Here is a 17539-nt window from a genome sequence, read left to right on the forward strand (position 1 = left end):
TCATTGACGAGGTATATTTAAGCAGTAAGGCACAAGGGGGTGTGGTATATGGCAAATATACCACGGCTAACGGCTGTTCAAAGACGCAACGCAGAGTACCTGAATACAGCCCTTAGCCGTGGTATATTGGCCATATACCACAAACCCCCGAGGTGCCTTATTGCTATTATAAACTGGTTCCCAACGTATTAACAGAAGTAAAAATAAATGTTTTGTCACACCTGTGGTATGTCAGCCAATCAGCATTCAGAACTTGAACCATCCAGTTTATAATGGATAATACAGATCATGCCAATATTCAATTCAATTCAATTCACCAGTAACAGTAGCCTATCATTCATTGTCTCGCAGTACATAATCATTATCTCATTCAAGTCAAAAGTGGTCCACTGTTTAGGGATTAAGAAAAAAAAAAAACAGTTCAGGCCAGTTGACTTTTTTTAGGTCATGATTTTATTACTCTCAATTGGCTTCCTGCTGTTTAAGTATTTAGACTACCATATTTATGTAAAAGCTGGTCTAATGCTGGTCTCTCATGCACTCTCTCTCTCTAACACACACACACACACACACACACTTCGGAGTAGAAAAAAAGTAAAAAACAAAATATTTTCAAGAACACATGGCAACATTACAACTGCCAATGGCCATTTACACATGAAGCAGGAATTGTAAACAGGGCTTTCCTGTGAGACAACATACAAAATGTAATACAGGAAATCTGCATGTTAGTGTATAATGAGAATAACAAGATTCAATTTATCATATACAGTATATATCTATAAAATAATTAAGACATTCTCACAGTATATCATTTGTTTGAAACAAAATATATATTTTTTTACAAAATTAACTCTTTGGATTAACATTTTGAGGCAGTTTAGGTAAAAAAAAAAAGCTACAGATAGTAACCATATTTTAATTTCTGCTTAACAAGTAATATGTTACAGTGCATGAGTACAAAAACATGGACATAGTAAGGAACAGATTTAACATTTTCAGTGCGAAGGTGGTAACATACATCAGTTAACTATAACAATAGGCCTACTGTCTACCAAAATATCCACTACATAGCCTCCATTAAAACATAGGCCTTTACAATATGTTAGAGAGTTTATTAACAGGTAGACCTATTCAAATACTTAAAAATGTACTTTTCATCAGTTTTTATGTAAGTGGAAACACTTGATACATTTGTGTTTCATGAGAAGGAGAAGTGAAGAAGAGGCACCATGTCAACTTCCTTTTCCCCTTAATAGTGGTGCATGTGTCTCTGAGTCACTGAGCTTCAATGCACCAAACACGCTCCACTGTGGTGCTTCGTCAGCTCCAGTCTGTCCATCAGGTCTAATGGCACAAGTGCTCTATGGCCACTTAAAATGAAGGAGATGACAGGAGCTGGACCACAATGTCACAAGACAATTCAGCTTCCGTGCTCAAGGCTGGTATCCAAAATATGGGTCCTCTGAAAAATGACATGCAGTCAAAACATTAAAATAGCATGGTAATATCTCCAAGCACTTATGGTAATATCTTCAATATGGAAATATTTACTGTAAATGGTCCTAGATATGGCTCTTGTACCTGCTTGTGTCTGAGCACCTCTATGACAGCCACTGCTATCACAAACACCAGGGGGACCGATCTCTCCTGTCTGCCCGACTGCTCCTGCGATGCCCGGAGGTCCCGTCTGGCCATCCTCTCCTCTAGGGCCAGGACTGCCCAGCTTGGCCTCTCCTGGTAGACCTGCACAAACACAATCACAAAAAACCCTAATCACTAAGTTGACAGCTGCAATGAACCTTTTAGGACCATTTCTTGATTTTTCTGCTCATAGAGACACAGCTGATGAGTGTACCTGCAAATCCTTTGATTCCCTGTGGTCCCTGGACATTGGGCCCTAAGCTGCCTTTCTCCCCAGGGGCACCTCTACGTCCTGAAGGGAAGAAGGAACCACTGATGAGAGACACTTATCACTTAAGAAGTCTGACCAGGACTGAATATATAACACCACCACCAGTAATTATCAGTAAAACCCAAGGCCTCACCCTGCTCTCCTGGGTATCCAGACTTCCCTGGTTCCCCACTAGTTCCCAGTCTTCCCTGGTTCCCCCTCTGTCCTGGTGGGCCCTTTCCCCCTGGTATACCAGGCTCTCCTGGGGGACCCACTGGCTCCTCAATGGGCACAGGCTTACGGCTCATCTCATTCAGGAACAAATCCAGCTTCAGCACCTCGTCTGAAAAACAATCGTGAATAAGTCCACATAGATACACACACACAACTATGTGCACTCACTCAAACATCACCTTACATTAACACAAGTACAGCATTGCAGTACTTACTGTGCACCAGTTGCTCACAGGCCTGTGTGACTAGCTGGAAGATCATTGCCATGGACTGAGGCTCTCCCTAATACACAGAGCATGTCTGTCAATCAACGGGTCAAGAGAGCACAAACACATTTTCTTGCACAGAGACAAACTTGCATGATAAAAACATACCTTTTCTCCCCTTTCACCTTTATTCCCAGGAAGACCCTGTCAATAGAAAGGGAAACTACCATCAACTAGTTGATCACCATTATCGCTACAAATACAATTTGGTTCACCTCAGACAATGGATTATCACTTAATGAGTTAACATTGAGCATACTGAAATTGTGTGATGGCGTGATTGTTGTTTTCAACAGTATATTGGATGCGACAGTCCCAGGGTATGAAGCTCCGTTTGTGCCTCAGTACTTACTGTCGGCCCCACCCCCCCTAAAGGTCCTCTCTCTCCAACAACCCCTGGGTGTCCTGGCATACCCTGGAAACCCTGAAAACACAGATGGGTGGATTAGGGGAGGAGCAAGAGAGAGAGAGAGATCACTAGAAAAGCAATGACACGTATGTCTCGCTTGACATTCATCCGATTCTCACCCTAGATCCAGTAATCCCCGGTCCGCCCATGTTCCCCTCAACTCCTCTGATGCCCTGAAAAACACCGGGGAGGCAAAGGTCAGGGTCAGAGCTGGATTCAGACTGATACACATAACTAATAATACAAACACTTGGAATCTTGAGCGCCAGGCATGGATTGTGGAACGTGTTTGTATAAGGGTTGCGATTGAGCTCACCTTGGGGCCTGGGGCTCCTTCATTCCCTTTGGGTCCAGGAGGACCTGGTAAACCCTACAGAAAACACAGGGATGGAGGAGGGGAGGAGATTATAGGGAAGGAAAGTGGAGGGATCAAAGAAGAAAACCATAATGCAAACTACAGCACAGTGAATCAAATGTTGGGAGACTGGTAAAATCAAAATAATATGCTGTTATGTTTATTCAATGGGAATGTTGTAAATCAGACTCACCTGCCCACCTGGCTTTCCCACCTCCCCCTTCACACCCCTCGCCCCTGGAGGTCCCTGTAGAGACGCAACAGACAGAGGTTATAAGTGATACATATTGTTGTAATCGCATAATAACACGGCACAGATGTCCAATATGCTGACATTGCACAATTGATCACAATAACATATTTTTCCAATTCAAAAGGGCAAACATGATAGATGCATTTAAGAAGCAATGTAGCACTTTCTAAACACGGAGAGCAATAAGGATGCTCTAAAATAATCATTTAAAATCGACCCACCGCTTTGCCCTGAACTGTCAATCCCCGAGGGCCACGATTTCCCAGGGGCCCAAGAACGCCTTCTGACCCCATTTTCCCTGAAGGGCCTATCTCACCCTGAGAAAACAGGAGAGGTGAACAGAGGTTAAAATATAGGAAAATCTGTCACCATCACATTCTGACAAACATGATGGTGTACAGTACATGTGAAAATAGGCTATGATGCAATAAAGATGGGGTTCAGCTGTGTATAGTGAACTGTTCAGGCGCTTCTGTATAGGCTTCACAAGTGTCACGACCTCTGACCTTTTGGCCCTCCTCTCCCTTTTCACCCTTTTCTCCACGAGGACCCGGTTTGCCCTAAAAAAACAGGGACAAGGATTGTTGCATAATAATCTTAGGATCAGTCATGAAATCATTGCAATTGCTAATAACTTCACAACTACATTACAGTTAATTGAATCCATTTATTCTGCTGTAATCATAATGCAACATTGTAACACTGACTCACAGGAGGCCCAGTGACCCCAGGAGCTCCAGGAATGTCGGAGGTACAGGTGCAGGCATAGGCAGGGGCGGGGCAGCTCTCCTCATCCCTCTGAGATAGTCACACAGGCAGGATTACAGTCAATGAAGTTAGTGATATTCAGGGCAGGATGCCAGAGGGCCTCCGCTTCTAATGCAGTCATTAACTCCATATTCCTCTAGACGTGGGTATTTATTCATTTCCCATAACCTTTAATAGAGTTACTGTGTGTCACTAACCAGGCCTGGCAAATCACAGCAGGTGTCCTCTAATGCCCAGGTGGTGTTGCACACAATCTCAAAGGACTGCAGCTGGAACTGGAGGCAAAAAACCCAAAGAGTCTGGTTACTACAGTAGTCTGGTTACTACAGTAGTCTGGTTACTACAGTATATGTTATGTGTGGGTAAAAGTAACAGTGTTGATCCAACTAACTGGGGCAGAGCCGCTGTGTGGTCCACGGGTCTTCATCAGTTTGCCCAGTGTCTCAAAGCCGTCAGTGGGCAGAGTCCCCAGGGGCCGCGCGGGCCTCTCACCCACATGCTGGCAGTCCACAGACAGCGATACGCTCACCTGGCTGATAGACAGGTGGATCTGCCAATCACAGGACAGAAGGGTGTGTTAGAACGACTCGTGCTGTATGTCACAACCATAGACAACACATTATCTACGGTCACATTCTCTAATCACAATCTAAAACTCAGCATTGTCTTGGTGTTGAACTGCCCCTCGTTTTCTCTCCCCCTTTCTTCCTTCTATTTATCAAGTCTTTTCTCTCTCGTTCACCTTGTGGAAACTTCCGTAGAACAGCCTGTGGACCTGTTGCTGGTCGAAGGTGAGCTCCTGAACCTCCCCTCTGTAGTCCAGACTGAAGTACAGCAGCAGTTTGCTCACAGCTGGGGGGCAGAGAGAGAGAGAAAGGGGGAGACGAAAAACGGTTGGCATTACTTTTTGGGGGAAATGATCCACCGTATGATGAGTAAACAATCTTCCCCCTAAAGTCAGACCGCGGCGTCCCTGCCCAACTTCAGAAAATGTCTGAAACCCTACCTCTTTGAAGAGTGTCTTAAATAACTCACGGTGCCCCTAAACCCCCTCCAAAAAAGAAAACCAACTTGTCTTTTCCTACTGGCACTGACTTTGCTAATAAATACTTTGTTGAGGGAAAATGTACTGTGATATATTGTTGTCTCACCTAGCTATCTTAACATGAATGCACAAATTTTAAGTCGCAAAAAAATTTAAAATGTAAACAGCCAGGATGGCTGAAGCAAATTTTGTGAGATCCCTGAGCACAACAAACAGTAAAAACTACAAATCCCTCAAAATGGCAGTCCTCAACCCCATCCTTCTCCTCAGACTCACGGTCCAGCACCACGCCCATCTTGGGCTGGAAGTCGTTGTCGGTGAGTTGCCAGAGGGCAAAGGGCTCCCTGGGGGTGTCCTGTAGCAGACGGAAAGCTATACTGATGGTGTGCTCTGGAGAAAAGCCTGCTGGGTGGATGAACCTGTGGATGGGACAATATAGAGATAAGTGACCTGTGTGTGTGTGTGTGTGTGTGTGTGTGTGTGTGTGTGTGTAAATGCCTCACCCTGTGCTCTGGGTCAGTTGGATGTCTCTGTACACAGTATAGGTGTGTAGCGTATTGAAGACAAAAGGCTCAGCAGCCACCCCCTCCACAGATGAGTAAGCCCTCTGGGTCAGACCAAAAGCCTCCATCATATCGAACCCTGGTGCAGAAACACACACAGTCTCACACACCCATGAGTATATGACAAAAGCTTTTTACTTTACAAACATAATTTCCCTACCTTTTACAATGCTGTTTCTGATGGTCACCTCAGGGCACACTGTAACACAAGAGGGCAGTGTTTACTCACAAACAAAGTTATGTTACAGCACTGTCAATATAGCTCTGTTGTGTACAGTTAACTGTAATATAAAGAAGTACCTTCATTGCGAATTGGGTGCAGTCTGGGATGAATGGGGATTCTGGCTGGAGCCGATGCTGTAGGGGTCAAAATCCAAATGCTCATTACTTCTACCTAGTTCTACTTTCATGAATGTGTAATGTTACGTTGAGTGTTTCACGCTGCATCTATCCACTCTATATCAAGAGGAATGTACCCCAGTGATCTGTTCACATCTACAATCAATCCCCGAGCTGACAAGGTAAAAATCTGTCGTTCTGCCCCTGAGCAAGGCAGTTAACCCACTGTTCCCCAGGCGCTGAAGATGTGGATGTCGATTAAGGCAGCCCACCGCACCTCTCTGATTCAGAGGGGTTGGGTTAAATGCGGAAGACACATTTCAGTTGAACGCATTCAGTTGTACAACTGACTAGGTATCCCCCCTTTCCCAATGCTGATGTTATACAGACCTGTGGGGTGGAGAATGGAGACTGCAGCTCCCTCTACAGTGTCGAGGCGGGAGTGCACACTGATGCGGTACACAGTCTCTGGCTCCAGCTCAGTGAAACAGTAGCTGCTGCTTGATGCATCCACTATCTCCTGCTTTGTCTGCTTGTCTGGGCTCCCAAACACAGCCAGGGACATAGAGAAAAACCATACGCCACACACAATATCCCTGTAAGAAACAGCGATGGATGGCAGCTCCAAAACCAAGATCCCTGACTACCCGTGTCACTTGGAGATGTGCTAGAAAAGGTCTTGTTACCTTTGAAAGACTGGATGGCAATGCGGTAACCGCTGACTGCTGAAACAGGCCTCCAAGACACACAGATACTGGAGTGATCAGACCTCATCACACTGACACTGCTCACTCGCAGACTGACTGGAGAAACAGACAGAGAGAGACTGACGGGGCGTCTGCGTACACTAGAGCATGCGAGACCATGCATTCACAGGTGATAGACTATTAATGACAGTGTGTAAGTGACTCACTGGTCTTGCCCTGTGCGGAGGCGCTCCCTCCCTCTCGGTCGCGGTACTCCGCAGTGACCAGGATGCTGTAGCGCGTGTCAGGGAGCAGGTTCTGCAGCAATGTTCGTCTCTCGCTGCCTGAAACCAACACCTGCAGAGGCATAACACTGTAACAACCAACCTAACCTGACCTGTGTGTGTGTGTGTGTGTGTGTGTGTGTGTGTGTGTTACTCACAGTGCTCTCCTGTGTCTCTCCTCCCATCAGGGCGGTGTAGGAGACATGGTATTGCAGTACATGGGCGTTGGGAGGAACCCAGCTCACCAGGAGACTGACCGCAGTCTCCTCTGAGATGGACACACTGGAAGGGCCACCACCTGACACTAGGACACATTAACGCGTGCTCTTTAAGCTGAGAACTACAACACTACATCCCAATATTACATATTGACCCCATTAACATCTCCAGGTCTGTGACAATCTGTGTATTTTGTACTCACAGGTGCTGTATCGTATAGCCACTGCCTCACTCTGTGCTCCGTCGGCGTAGAGGGCAGACAGCGAAATCTGATACTCCTTATCGTCCTGCACCCCCTCCAATATGGCCCCCTCGCTGTCCCCATCCACCCTCAACTGAAACACACAGCAAATGTAACACTAAAATCCATGCAACACAGCGCTGAACTGGCACTGAAATATGGTGCGTCTTATTAGTCTTAACAGACAAGCTGAGGTCCCCTCCACATACCTGTCTGAGGTCCCCTCCACATACCTGTCTGACGTCCCCTCCACATACCTGTCTGAGGTCCCCTCCACATACCTGTCTGAGGTCCCCTCCACATACCTGTCTGAGGTCCCCTCCACATACCTGTCTGAGGTCCCCTCCACATACCTGTCTGAGGTCCCCTCCACTGAGTGAGATCCATTTAATCAGGTAGGAGACAACATCATCAGCGGCTGACTCCCATCGAACTGTGATGTCACTTCCGGAGAAGTTTGTGACTCTGAGATCAGAGGGGGCTGGTACCCTCACTGACAGAGAGAGACCGATAGAGGGGCAGAGGGGAGGGGGGGAGAAACCACAATCTCTGTCATATACACAGGTCATGTATGGATGTGGAAATGTGTGTGTGATGTGCTGGGTTTCATGATCTTACATGTGGTGACGTTGGCTGTGAGCGGCGAGGACAGGCCCTGCTCATACTGCGACTGCACCGACACCAAGTACCTAGACAGAGAGGACAGGTTCTGTAGCAGCACCGAGTTCACACCTGTCACCTCCACCTGGAGAGAAGAGAGGCGAGCGGGAAAGTGACAGAGAGAGAAGGAGATACTAAATGAATCAATCAAGGAAACATCTTAAAATAAAACATGTTTATTGAGTAGGGTGTGTTTTATTCCACAGTAGTTAAATGGGGGGCACCTGTTTGACATCACTGCCATGGTTGGTGCTGCAGGTGATTCTGTGACCGGGAACGTCGACCACTCCAGGAACCCAGCTGACCCTGACCATGCTGTGGTTCACCATGGGAAACTGCATACTGACGGGGGAGGGCAACGGGTCTACAGAGAGAGAGAGAGAGAGAGAGAGTAGAAAGGATGCAGAGAGTGGGATAGAAAGAGAGTGAAATGGGAAGGACTTAACGCATAAATCTTTCAAACTTCACGCGTATCAGTACTGTAACATTGTCTGGGTTGACAAAGAGTTGATAAAAGGTTGATTGGGGGCCTCCTGAGTGGCACAGCGGGCTAAGGCACTGCATCACGGTGTTGTGGCATCACTACAGCCTGGGGTTCGATCCCAGGCTGTATCACAACCGGCCGTGATCGTGAGTCCAATAGGGCGGCGCACAATTGGCCCAGCGTCGTCGGGTTAGGGGAGGGTTTGGCCTGGGGGGAGGGGCTTTCCTTGGCTCATTGCGCTCTGGCGACTCCGTGAGGCGGGTCGGCGCCTGCAACTTTCCTCCGACACATTGGTGCAGCTGGCCTCCGGGTCAAGAAGAGTGGCTTGGCGGGTCATGTTTCGGAGGACGCTTGACTCGATCTTCGCCTCTCCCAAGCCCGTTGGGGAGTGGCAGTGATGCGACAAGATCGCAATTGGATATCACGAAATTGGGGAGACTAAAGGGGTACAATTACACACACAAATAAAACTAATGGATTGAAAGTTAATTCATAATAGGCAGTGATGACTCCCTCACATGTGGTGGCGATGGCGGTGACAGGGTCACTGGGGTCCTCGTCATACAGGGCGTACAGGGTGACAGAGTAATCTGTCACTGGCATCAGACCACCCAGCATCACATCAGTCTGGTCTGCCCCAAACTTCACCTGGGACAGGGATTTAATACACAAAATGATCCTAACAGACACGTCAACATATTACACACACACGTCAACATATTACACAACCACGTCAACATATTACACACACACGTCAACATATTACACACACACACACGTCAACATATTACACACACGTCAACATATTACACACGTCACTCTGCCATACTCCAATAACCTCACCTCCTTGGCATCGTCGGGCTCTCCGTGGCTGAGGGAGGAGTAGAGGACCATATACTGAGTGGCCCCCGCCGTGGCACCCCAACGCACCCTCAGACTGCTGGGGGACGAGGGGGTCACCTCCAGACCCTCTGGCATGGCCAGGGGCACTGATGATCCAGGAGAGGAGAGAAAGAGAGAGAAGGAGACAGTAGAGGGAATGTATCAGAAGTTATTTCCACAGTAGAGGGAATGTATCAGAAGTTATTTCCACAGTAGAGGGAATGTATCAGAAGTTATTTCCACAGTAGAGGGAATGTATCAGAAGTTATTTCCACAGTAGAGGGAATGTATCAGAAGTTATTTCCACAGTAGAGGGAATGTATCAGAAGTTATTTCCACAGTAGAGGGAATGTATCAGAAGTTATTTCCACAGTAGAGGGAATGTATCAAGTTATTTCCACAGTAGAGGGAATGTATCAGAAGTTATTTCCACAGTAGAGGGAATGTATCAGAAGTTATTTCCACAGTAGAGGGAATGTATCAGAAGTTATTTCCACAGTAGAGGGAATGTATCAGAAGTTATTTCCACAGTAGAGGGAATGTATCAGAAGTTATTTCCACAGTAGAGGGAATGTATCAGAAGTTATTTCCACAGTAGAGGGAATGTATCAGAAGTTATTTCCACAGTAGAGGGAATGTATCAAAAGTTATTTCCACAGTAGAGGGAATGTATCAGAAGTTATTTCCACAGTAGAGGGAATGTATCAGAAGTTATTTCCATGGTTACGTGTAGTTATTTGCATTATGAAGTACATGATGTGTGAGGAATGTGGCAGATGGGTTCTGCCTTACATGTGGTGATGGTCCCTCTGAGGGCCAGACCAACGTTGTCATCGTAGACAGGAAAGATTGATATGTGGTAGTGGGTCTGGGAGGAGAGTCCACCCAGCAGAACACTGGAGACGGTCCCAGTCACAACCACCTGAACACAGACGCCACACAGATCAAGTCACTCACAGCCAAAACCACCAAATAGCTACATGTTGACACAAGTTTTTTTCCCAAGACTAAAGTTCTAGAGCTCCATAACCGCAATGTCTTGTAAATGAGACAATTCTGTCCATCTCTGACCTCCTGTGGGCTCTGTCCCTCGGCGCTGTGGAACACCACTCTGTACTGCAGGACAGGTCGGGTAGGTCCAGTCCAGCTCAGCTGCACCTCCCTGGGGCCCAGCTCAGAGAACTCCAGGTCTGTGGGGCTTGGGTAGTAGAGCATAGGGTCCTCTGTCGGCCTTTCGTTTCCTACGCAGTAAACAGAGAATGACGAAACTCTACTTGGTATTTTCTCACAAAAAGAGAGTTTTGCAAGAGTTTGCATAAACTCACTCTTAGCAATGCTGCGCTCCTCTATCTTCCCACAGAGGATGTGCACCAGTCGGTCCACCAGTTTGCTGAGCAGAGGGAAGTCATTCACATTGTAGACGTTGATCTCCAGAGGCTCAGACGCCACCTGCCTCAGCTCTGATTCGTCTGCGTTCTTTACACCTGAAAGACACAGGGACAGTCCTTTTTTCACACGGCAATACATTCACGAACAGACGCACAAATTACTGACAAACACAACCAAGCATAAATAACATGCAAAAACAAACAAAGCCACACAAACTCCTGTACTTCCTATTATGCAAACTAAACCCTCAAAGGTAACCGGCTGCACTACCAGGGCAGATCTCACCTACAGCGATGATCTCCACGCCTGTGTTCTTCAGCCGGTTGGCTGCAGCGATGGCGTCGTCCTGCGACTTCCCATCCGTCAGGAGGATCAGGAAACGAGGGGTGTCCGGCCTCGCTCCCGACTCGTGTCTCAGGTTCTCCTCCAGGACATGCAGCAGAGCCTGGCCTGTGAAGGTGTTGCCTCCCTTGTACCTGAAGTTCCTGACTGCCTCCAGTAGTTGCTCTTTGGTAGTGAAGTTGTTGAGCTGCCACTCAGTGCGAGGGTCCCCACTGTACTGAGAAAGGGCTGGGAAACGTAGGGGCAATAAACTGTTAATATCACTCCACACGACAGTTATTGGTGTCCCGTAAAGTAAAAACCTAACAGTGGAGAGTTCTGTTATAGGTCTAGTATTTACAGCTGCAGAAACAGGAAAGTGGCCAAAACCACCAGGATTTAGATGAAAGAAAATGTACAAAACAGAATCATTAAGATCAAAAGGCTTCTGCCTGGGGGCGTCTTATATATGTGGCTTATTATTATATTAATTATGAGATCACGTCACACACCCTTTCATAAGAAACCCAAAACGCTAATTCAGCAGAAAGAGTCTGCTGTGTCTCACCTATCTGCACCCTGTCTGGGCCGATATGGAAAGGCGTGACTAGACCCTCCAGGAAGTCCCTGACACGTCTGAAGTTGGTGCGTCCAATGCTCCAGGAGCCGTCCACCAACATGACCACGTCAGCGGCTGCTGTCGTGTCACACTCAAAGGCCTTCCGAGTGGACACCCCTGGATTAATGAAGAAACACTCTCCAATCAAGAAAACGGGCTGATCCAAACTAAGGAGAATGCATTAGTAGTAGTATTGGAAGTAGGTGTGTGTGTGTGTGTGTGTGTGTGTGTGTGTGTGTGTGTGTGTTACAGAGGAATACAGGAGAGTGCGAGCACATTTCGGCTCCAGAGGCCCCATCATTATCCTGTCCTCTCTGTGTTCCCCTCCTCAGGAAACGCTGTCATCAGATCTGAAATTGCCACTCACTGGAATATTTTCTCTATGATTGCAGTGCTGAGGATGACAAAGTAAAGCCCAAACCCCTCTTCTAGGACTGAACTTGATCTTTTAGCGTTAGAAGAGTGTGCATACTATGGGCTCTAAATAGGGTACTTCACTTACAACAATGAAAATACATAGACAGGCTTTTTAAACAAAAACATTTTGCCTGGTACATCTTCAAGTAATAATAATAGTGTTTTTACAAACTGTTTGCTGTAGGTGGGATGGATGGAAGTTGGTGTACCTGTGACAGGCTGGGTGGGGATTGTCTTCCTGACTTTCTCCCTGCCGGAGTTCTCATCCTCTACTGGTTTCCCCTGAGTTGTCCCCTGTTCCTCCTTATTGTCCAGCTTGGAGCGATCCTTCTCTTTCTTCCTCTTCCTCTTCTCTTTGGGAGCCTTCTCTGTCACCAACTCATTATTCTGGCTAGTGGTTTCTGGAGTAGTTGGAGGTTCTACAGATACACAATTTGACAGTTGGTAGTGTTAAAGAAACAACGTCTATGACAGAAATTCCAACAGCATAATCATTTCAGGCCACCAGTTCTTATATGATGACAAACACTCAGGAATAGATCATAGTAATATCCAATCTCCAGTTCTTATGAGACATTGTTAAGATACAGGGAACTAGTAAAACCCCTTTGTACCCGTCCCTTAGCCCACACCCCATGTCTACTCCCTGTTTCCTCTCAGCCCTGTTTCTCTCCAGTGCAGTCCATCTCCCATTCTGGACAGGGCAGCTTACAGCTGTGGTACTGCATCAGCGCTCTCATTACAGACCTAGTGTGAGAACACAGGCGCCTCTCCAGGCTCCTACCCCCACTCTGCCAGTTAAACACACATAATGACAGAGCCCATGGCGAAACAGAGAGGAGAACACAATATCAACTATGGGGAGGATGTGAGGGGATTGTGTTTTGTATTTTCTCTAAGTGCCACTGTTGCCACCCATAAACAAAGCAATTATCAGACCTGAACATATTAGATATGGTATGCATACCTTTTGCCAACAGCACTGTAGTGTGACGTATACAATTACAACAGTAAACAGGAAGTGAAATAACCCTCGGAACATAAAATCCTGTTACAGCACATTGAGGATGACCATTATATTAACGTCAGTGCTTATTGGCCAGAGTAAGGTTCTTGGGCATTGCTCTATGGCCGTCAAATTCAAATCTGGACCTGAAAAACAATTCCACTGCTTTTTCCCCCATTATAATCAGAGACTGATTTAGCCGTCACCAGGTAGGTTCAATTAATTATCAAGTATAAAAGAAAAACAGTGGCACTCTCGAGATTGTAGGTTAAGATTTTAATACCCCTGCTCTACAGTGTAAAATCCTTTGACCTAAAAGCCCTCCCTGGGTGAGAACACCCCCTACCTGTAGTGGTGGTGGTTGCCGGCTCATGGTAGACCACAGTGGGTACAGCTAGCAGGGCCTCTATGGGGTCATCCAGTTCACCTGACCCTGACCCCCCTGGTAGGGCCTTCCTCCGCTGTTCACGACTGCCACTACGGACCAACTCCTCCTCTCGCAAGCCCTCAACTGGCAGGATAGAGAGGAGAGCAGAAGAACAGAAGAAAGGAAATAGATTCATGGATAGACAAATGAAGGAGGAAAAGTTGGAAGAATAATCACAGCAGTGGTTGAACGAGAAGGAGAGGAAGAGGAGAAAGAGGAGGAATTGAGAAGGAAAGGGGAAATGTGGAACAACAGCAGATGAGTAAATGAATCTAAATAATTGTACATTCTAAACATACCATTTTTATGCAGAGCTTGACAAATATAAAATGCCAGCACATACAGAGCACCGGGAAAAGGGCAAATGTTGCCTTGAGAAAATGTGCGACAGAAAATGAGTATGACATTTCTATAGAAATAACAAGTGGGGCTGGGGTTTGAGAAGAGAGGCCAGGAAGGAGCTCCCAGACTAGGATCATTATTGAATGACAGCCAGATGTTTCCCAGTCAACACCAAAGTCTGACTTGTCCCAACGCGCTTCTGTTGACACAGTAACCCACTATCACTGAAAAGCTAGCAACAATAACAAAAATTTAAAGGGCATTTTGTTCCTATAACAGCTTTTTACATAAACCAGGTTTCCATCCAACCTTTTTATGCGACTAAAGTACATCGGATAAAAAAATGTCATGACATATGCCTGATGGAAACAGAACATTTTTACGTAAACTTTCCAAATGTCAACATAAACAAAATACACTAGACAAGTTGGGATCTTTTTGTGTCGGTGGAAAAGCTTTTATACACAAATATTGATATAATAACCATCATATCGAAGTAAACTTGGGAGTCACATGATGACATGTTGTGGGGTCCTCCCACTAGGACTCATGCAGTTTATTAGGCTACAGATTAAATAAATATGGGCCCAACTTCACTGGGGATGGAACGGGGGACATATCCCCCCACATTCTGAAATTGCATTTTTGTCCCCACCAGTTTTATCATCGGAATGTGATACAAAACCAGGTGTGCGTTAGGACCATGCGGACGCCTCCGAGCGGTCGGGTAGGCTGGTTCGAGTGTTTTCCCAACTGAATAAAAAATGAATAATTATTATGTCCCCTCCACTTCTAAAAACAAAGTTGCGCCCCTGGAAATAAATTAACTTCACAGTGTGGTGAAATTGCAAGGTGATGAGCTTAATGCTCCTTTACAATAAATATTGAGCGTCTTATTCTGGTGATATGATAATTGAGGCTTGGCTGCCATTTTGACAAAAATAATCTTGCTCTGTTATCCATAATAATAATCTCATCATGTACAGTGCTGTTGGCTAGAGTCCACATGCTAATACCAGAATGGGCACACTCGCTATATAACGCACATTTTTTTGTGAGAAAACCATCAGTACAGTCGTGGCCAAAAGTTTTGAGAATGACACAAATATTAATTTTCACAAAGTCTGCTGCCTCAGTTTGTATGATGGCAATTTGCATATAGTCCAGAATGTTATGAAGAGTGATCAGATGAATTGCAATTATTTGCAAAGTCCCTCTTTGCCATGCAAATGAACTGAATCCCCCAAAAACATTTCCGCTGCATTTCAGCCCTGCCACAAAAAGGACCAGCTGACATCATGTCAGTGATTCTCTTGTTAACACAGGTGTGAGTTGACGAGGACAAGGCTGGAGATCACTCTGTCATGCTGATTGAGTTCGAATAACAGACTGGAAGCTTCAAAAGGAGGGTGGTGCTTGGAATCATTGATCTTCCTCATTCAACCATGGTTACCTGCAAGGAAACACGTGCCGTCATCATTGCTTTGCACAAAAAGGGCTTAACAGGCAAGAATATTGCTGCCAGTAAGATTGCACCTAAATCAACCATTTATCGGATCATCAAGCAAGAACTTCAAGGAGAGCGGTTCAATTGTTGTGAATAAGGCTTCAGGGCGCCCAAGAAAGTCCAGCAAGCGCCAGGACCGTCTCCTAAAGTTGATTGAGCTGCGCGATCGGGGCACCACCAGTACAGAGCTTGCTCAGGAATGGCAGCAGGCAGGTGTGAGTGCATCTGCACGCACAGTGAGGCAAAGACTTTTGGAGGATGGCCTGGTGTCAAGAAGGGCAGCAAAGAAGCCACTTCTCTCCAGGAAAAACATCAGGGACAGACTGATATTCTGCAAAAGGTACAGGGATTGGACTGCTGAGGACTGGGGTAAAGTCATTTCCTCTGATGAGTCCCCTTTCCGATTGTTTGGGGCATCCGGAAAAAAGCTTGTCCGGAGAAGACAAGGTGAGCGCTACTATCAGTCCTGTGTCATGCCAACAGTAAAGCATCCTGAGACCATTCATGTGTGGAGTTGCTTCTCAGCCAAGGGAGTGGGCTCACTAACAGTTTTGTCTAAGATCACAGCCATGAATAAAGAATGGTACCAACACATCCTCCGAGAGCAACTTCTCCCAACAATCCAGGAACAGTTTGGTGACGAACAATGCCTTTTCCAGCATGATGGAGCACCTTGCCATAAGGCAAAAGTGATAACTAAGTGGCTCGGGGAACAAAACATCAGTATTTTGTTTCCATGGCCAGGAAACTCCCCAGACCTTAATCCCATTGAGAACTTGTGGTCAATCCTCAAGAGGCAAGTGGACAAACAAAAACCCACAAATTCTGACAAACTCCAAGCATTGATTATGCAAGAATGGGCTGCCATCAGTCAGGATGTGGTCCAGAAATTAATTGACAGCATGCCAGGGCAAATTGCAGAGGTCTTGAAAAAGAAGGGTCAACACTGCAAATATTGACTCTTTGCATCAACTTCATGTAATTGTCAATAAAAGCCTTTTGACACTTATGAAATGCTTGTAATTATACTTCACTATTCCATAGTAACATCTGACAAAAATATCTAAAAGACACTGAAGCAGCAAACTTTATGAAAATTAATATTTGTGTCATTCTCAAAACTTTTGGCCACGACTGTAGTGTTGAAAATGCGATGGAAACCCATTTAACTTTTTTTTTTTTTTAAATGTATATTCGGTACATGGGAATTTAACAGCAAAAAGCATTTTATGTGGACTACGTCATCACGCACACCCTTTAATCTGCAACAAGTCAATTTGATGGCAATATCTCTGGAGGGAAAATTAGCATATTGTTTTTATGCAGATTTTAGAATATTTGCATGTAAATCTGTCATCAATTGGATGGAAACCTAGCTTCTGTCTCCCTCCCGTAATAATCACAACCTGTAATTGTGCAAGAATCCTCTTAAGATGTGTCAATTACAGACAGTCCCTTGTGAAAGAAAAGCTGATATGGGTGTGTGGTTACATGGAATGGAATGACATGGAAGTGTTCACACACATTAAAACGTCAAAGGCACACAGGTATTTAGACATTCTTTTCTCAACCCACAGGCATAATATGTTTTGTTACCTGACAGAGAATAACAGTTGCTTTGTGATGACCAGTTCACCAGCCAGAGATAAAGTGAATTTGGTAAAGCCCACTGAGGTCAACTGCGGTTTTTAAGGGAATTTGCAAAATTCGGTGGTGGGCATGAGACCCACTCTTGTAGACCTATGTCGTCACTCTTGATCTTTGTATCTGTACAGCTCTCCCTTGCTGTGCCCTTCACTCTCTCCTTCTCTGTATAGTAGTAATCTTTCTCTAACATCTGTTACTCTTTCCTTCTCGCTCTCATGTCCCCATACCGGTCATTCCAAACATTCACCTAACCTCCCACTCTATCGAACACCCTCTCCCTCC

At 45.7% G+C, this 17539-nt stretch overlaps 1 protein-coding gene across 1 annotated transcript in view; it reads right to left on the minus strand.

The window, feature by feature from the left end:
• Positions 1-430: 430 nt before the first annotated feature.
• Positions 431-17539, minus strand: part of col20a1 (collagen type XX alpha 1 chain) — a 36615-nt gene continuing 19506 nt past the window's right edge. The window contains exons 5-41 of the mRNA XM_014145949.2: positions 13681-13845; positions 12538-12747; positions 11861-12028; positions 11257-11541; positions 10908-11066; positions 10654-10823; positions 10375-10504; positions 9544-9689; positions 9219-9348; positions 8441-8580; positions 8175-8301; positions 7910-8049; positions 7518-7650; positions 7255-7400; positions 7040-7169; positions 6813-6929; positions 6517-6663; positions 6088-6144; positions 5948-5986; positions 5728-5866; positions 5501-5643; positions 4922-5031; positions 4571-4729; positions 4377-4454; positions 4123-4209; positions 3918-3971; positions 3633-3728; positions 3352-3405; positions 3120-3173; positions 2923-2976; positions 2747-2818; positions 2503-2538; positions 2344-2410; positions 2049-2237; positions 1859-1936; positions 1585-1746; positions 431-1465 (exon numbers count right to left, since the gene is read on the minus strand). Of these exons, the coding sequence (XP_014001424.2) occupies positions 1437-1465; positions 1585-1746; positions 1859-1936; positions 2049-2237; positions 2344-2410; positions 2503-2538; positions 2747-2818; positions 2923-2976; positions 3120-3173; positions 3352-3405; positions 3633-3728; positions 3918-3971; positions 4123-4209; positions 4377-4454; positions 4571-4729; positions 4922-5031; positions 5501-5643; positions 5728-5866; positions 5948-5986; positions 6088-6144; positions 6517-6663; positions 6813-6929; positions 7040-7169; positions 7255-7400; positions 7518-7650; positions 7910-8049; positions 8175-8301; positions 8441-8580; positions 9219-9348; positions 9544-9689; positions 10375-10504; positions 10654-10823; positions 10908-11066; positions 11257-11541; positions 11861-12028; positions 12538-12747; positions 13681-13845 (4400 nt within the window). The 3' untranslated portion in view covers positions 431-1436. The remainder of the gene's footprint in view (positions 1466-1584; positions 1747-1858; positions 1937-2048; positions 2238-2343; positions 2411-2502; positions 2539-2746; positions 2819-2922; positions 2977-3119; positions 3174-3351; positions 3406-3632; positions 3729-3917; positions 3972-4122; positions 4210-4376; positions 4455-4570; positions 4730-4921; positions 5032-5500; positions 5644-5727; positions 5867-5947; positions 5987-6087; positions 6145-6516; positions 6664-6812; positions 6930-7039; positions 7170-7254; positions 7401-7517; positions 7651-7909; positions 8050-8174; positions 8302-8440; positions 8581-9218; positions 9349-9543; positions 9690-10374; positions 10505-10653; positions 10824-10907; positions 11067-11256; positions 11542-11860; positions 12029-12537; positions 12748-13680; positions 13846-17539) is intronic.

This window comes from Salmo salar, chromosome ssa15, assembly GCF_905237065.1.
Source record: "Salmo salar chromosome ssa15, Ssal_v3.1, whole genome shotgun sequence".
Lineage (NCBI taxonomy): Eukaryota > Metazoa > Chordata > Actinopteri > Salmoniformes > Salmonidae > Salmo > Salmo salar.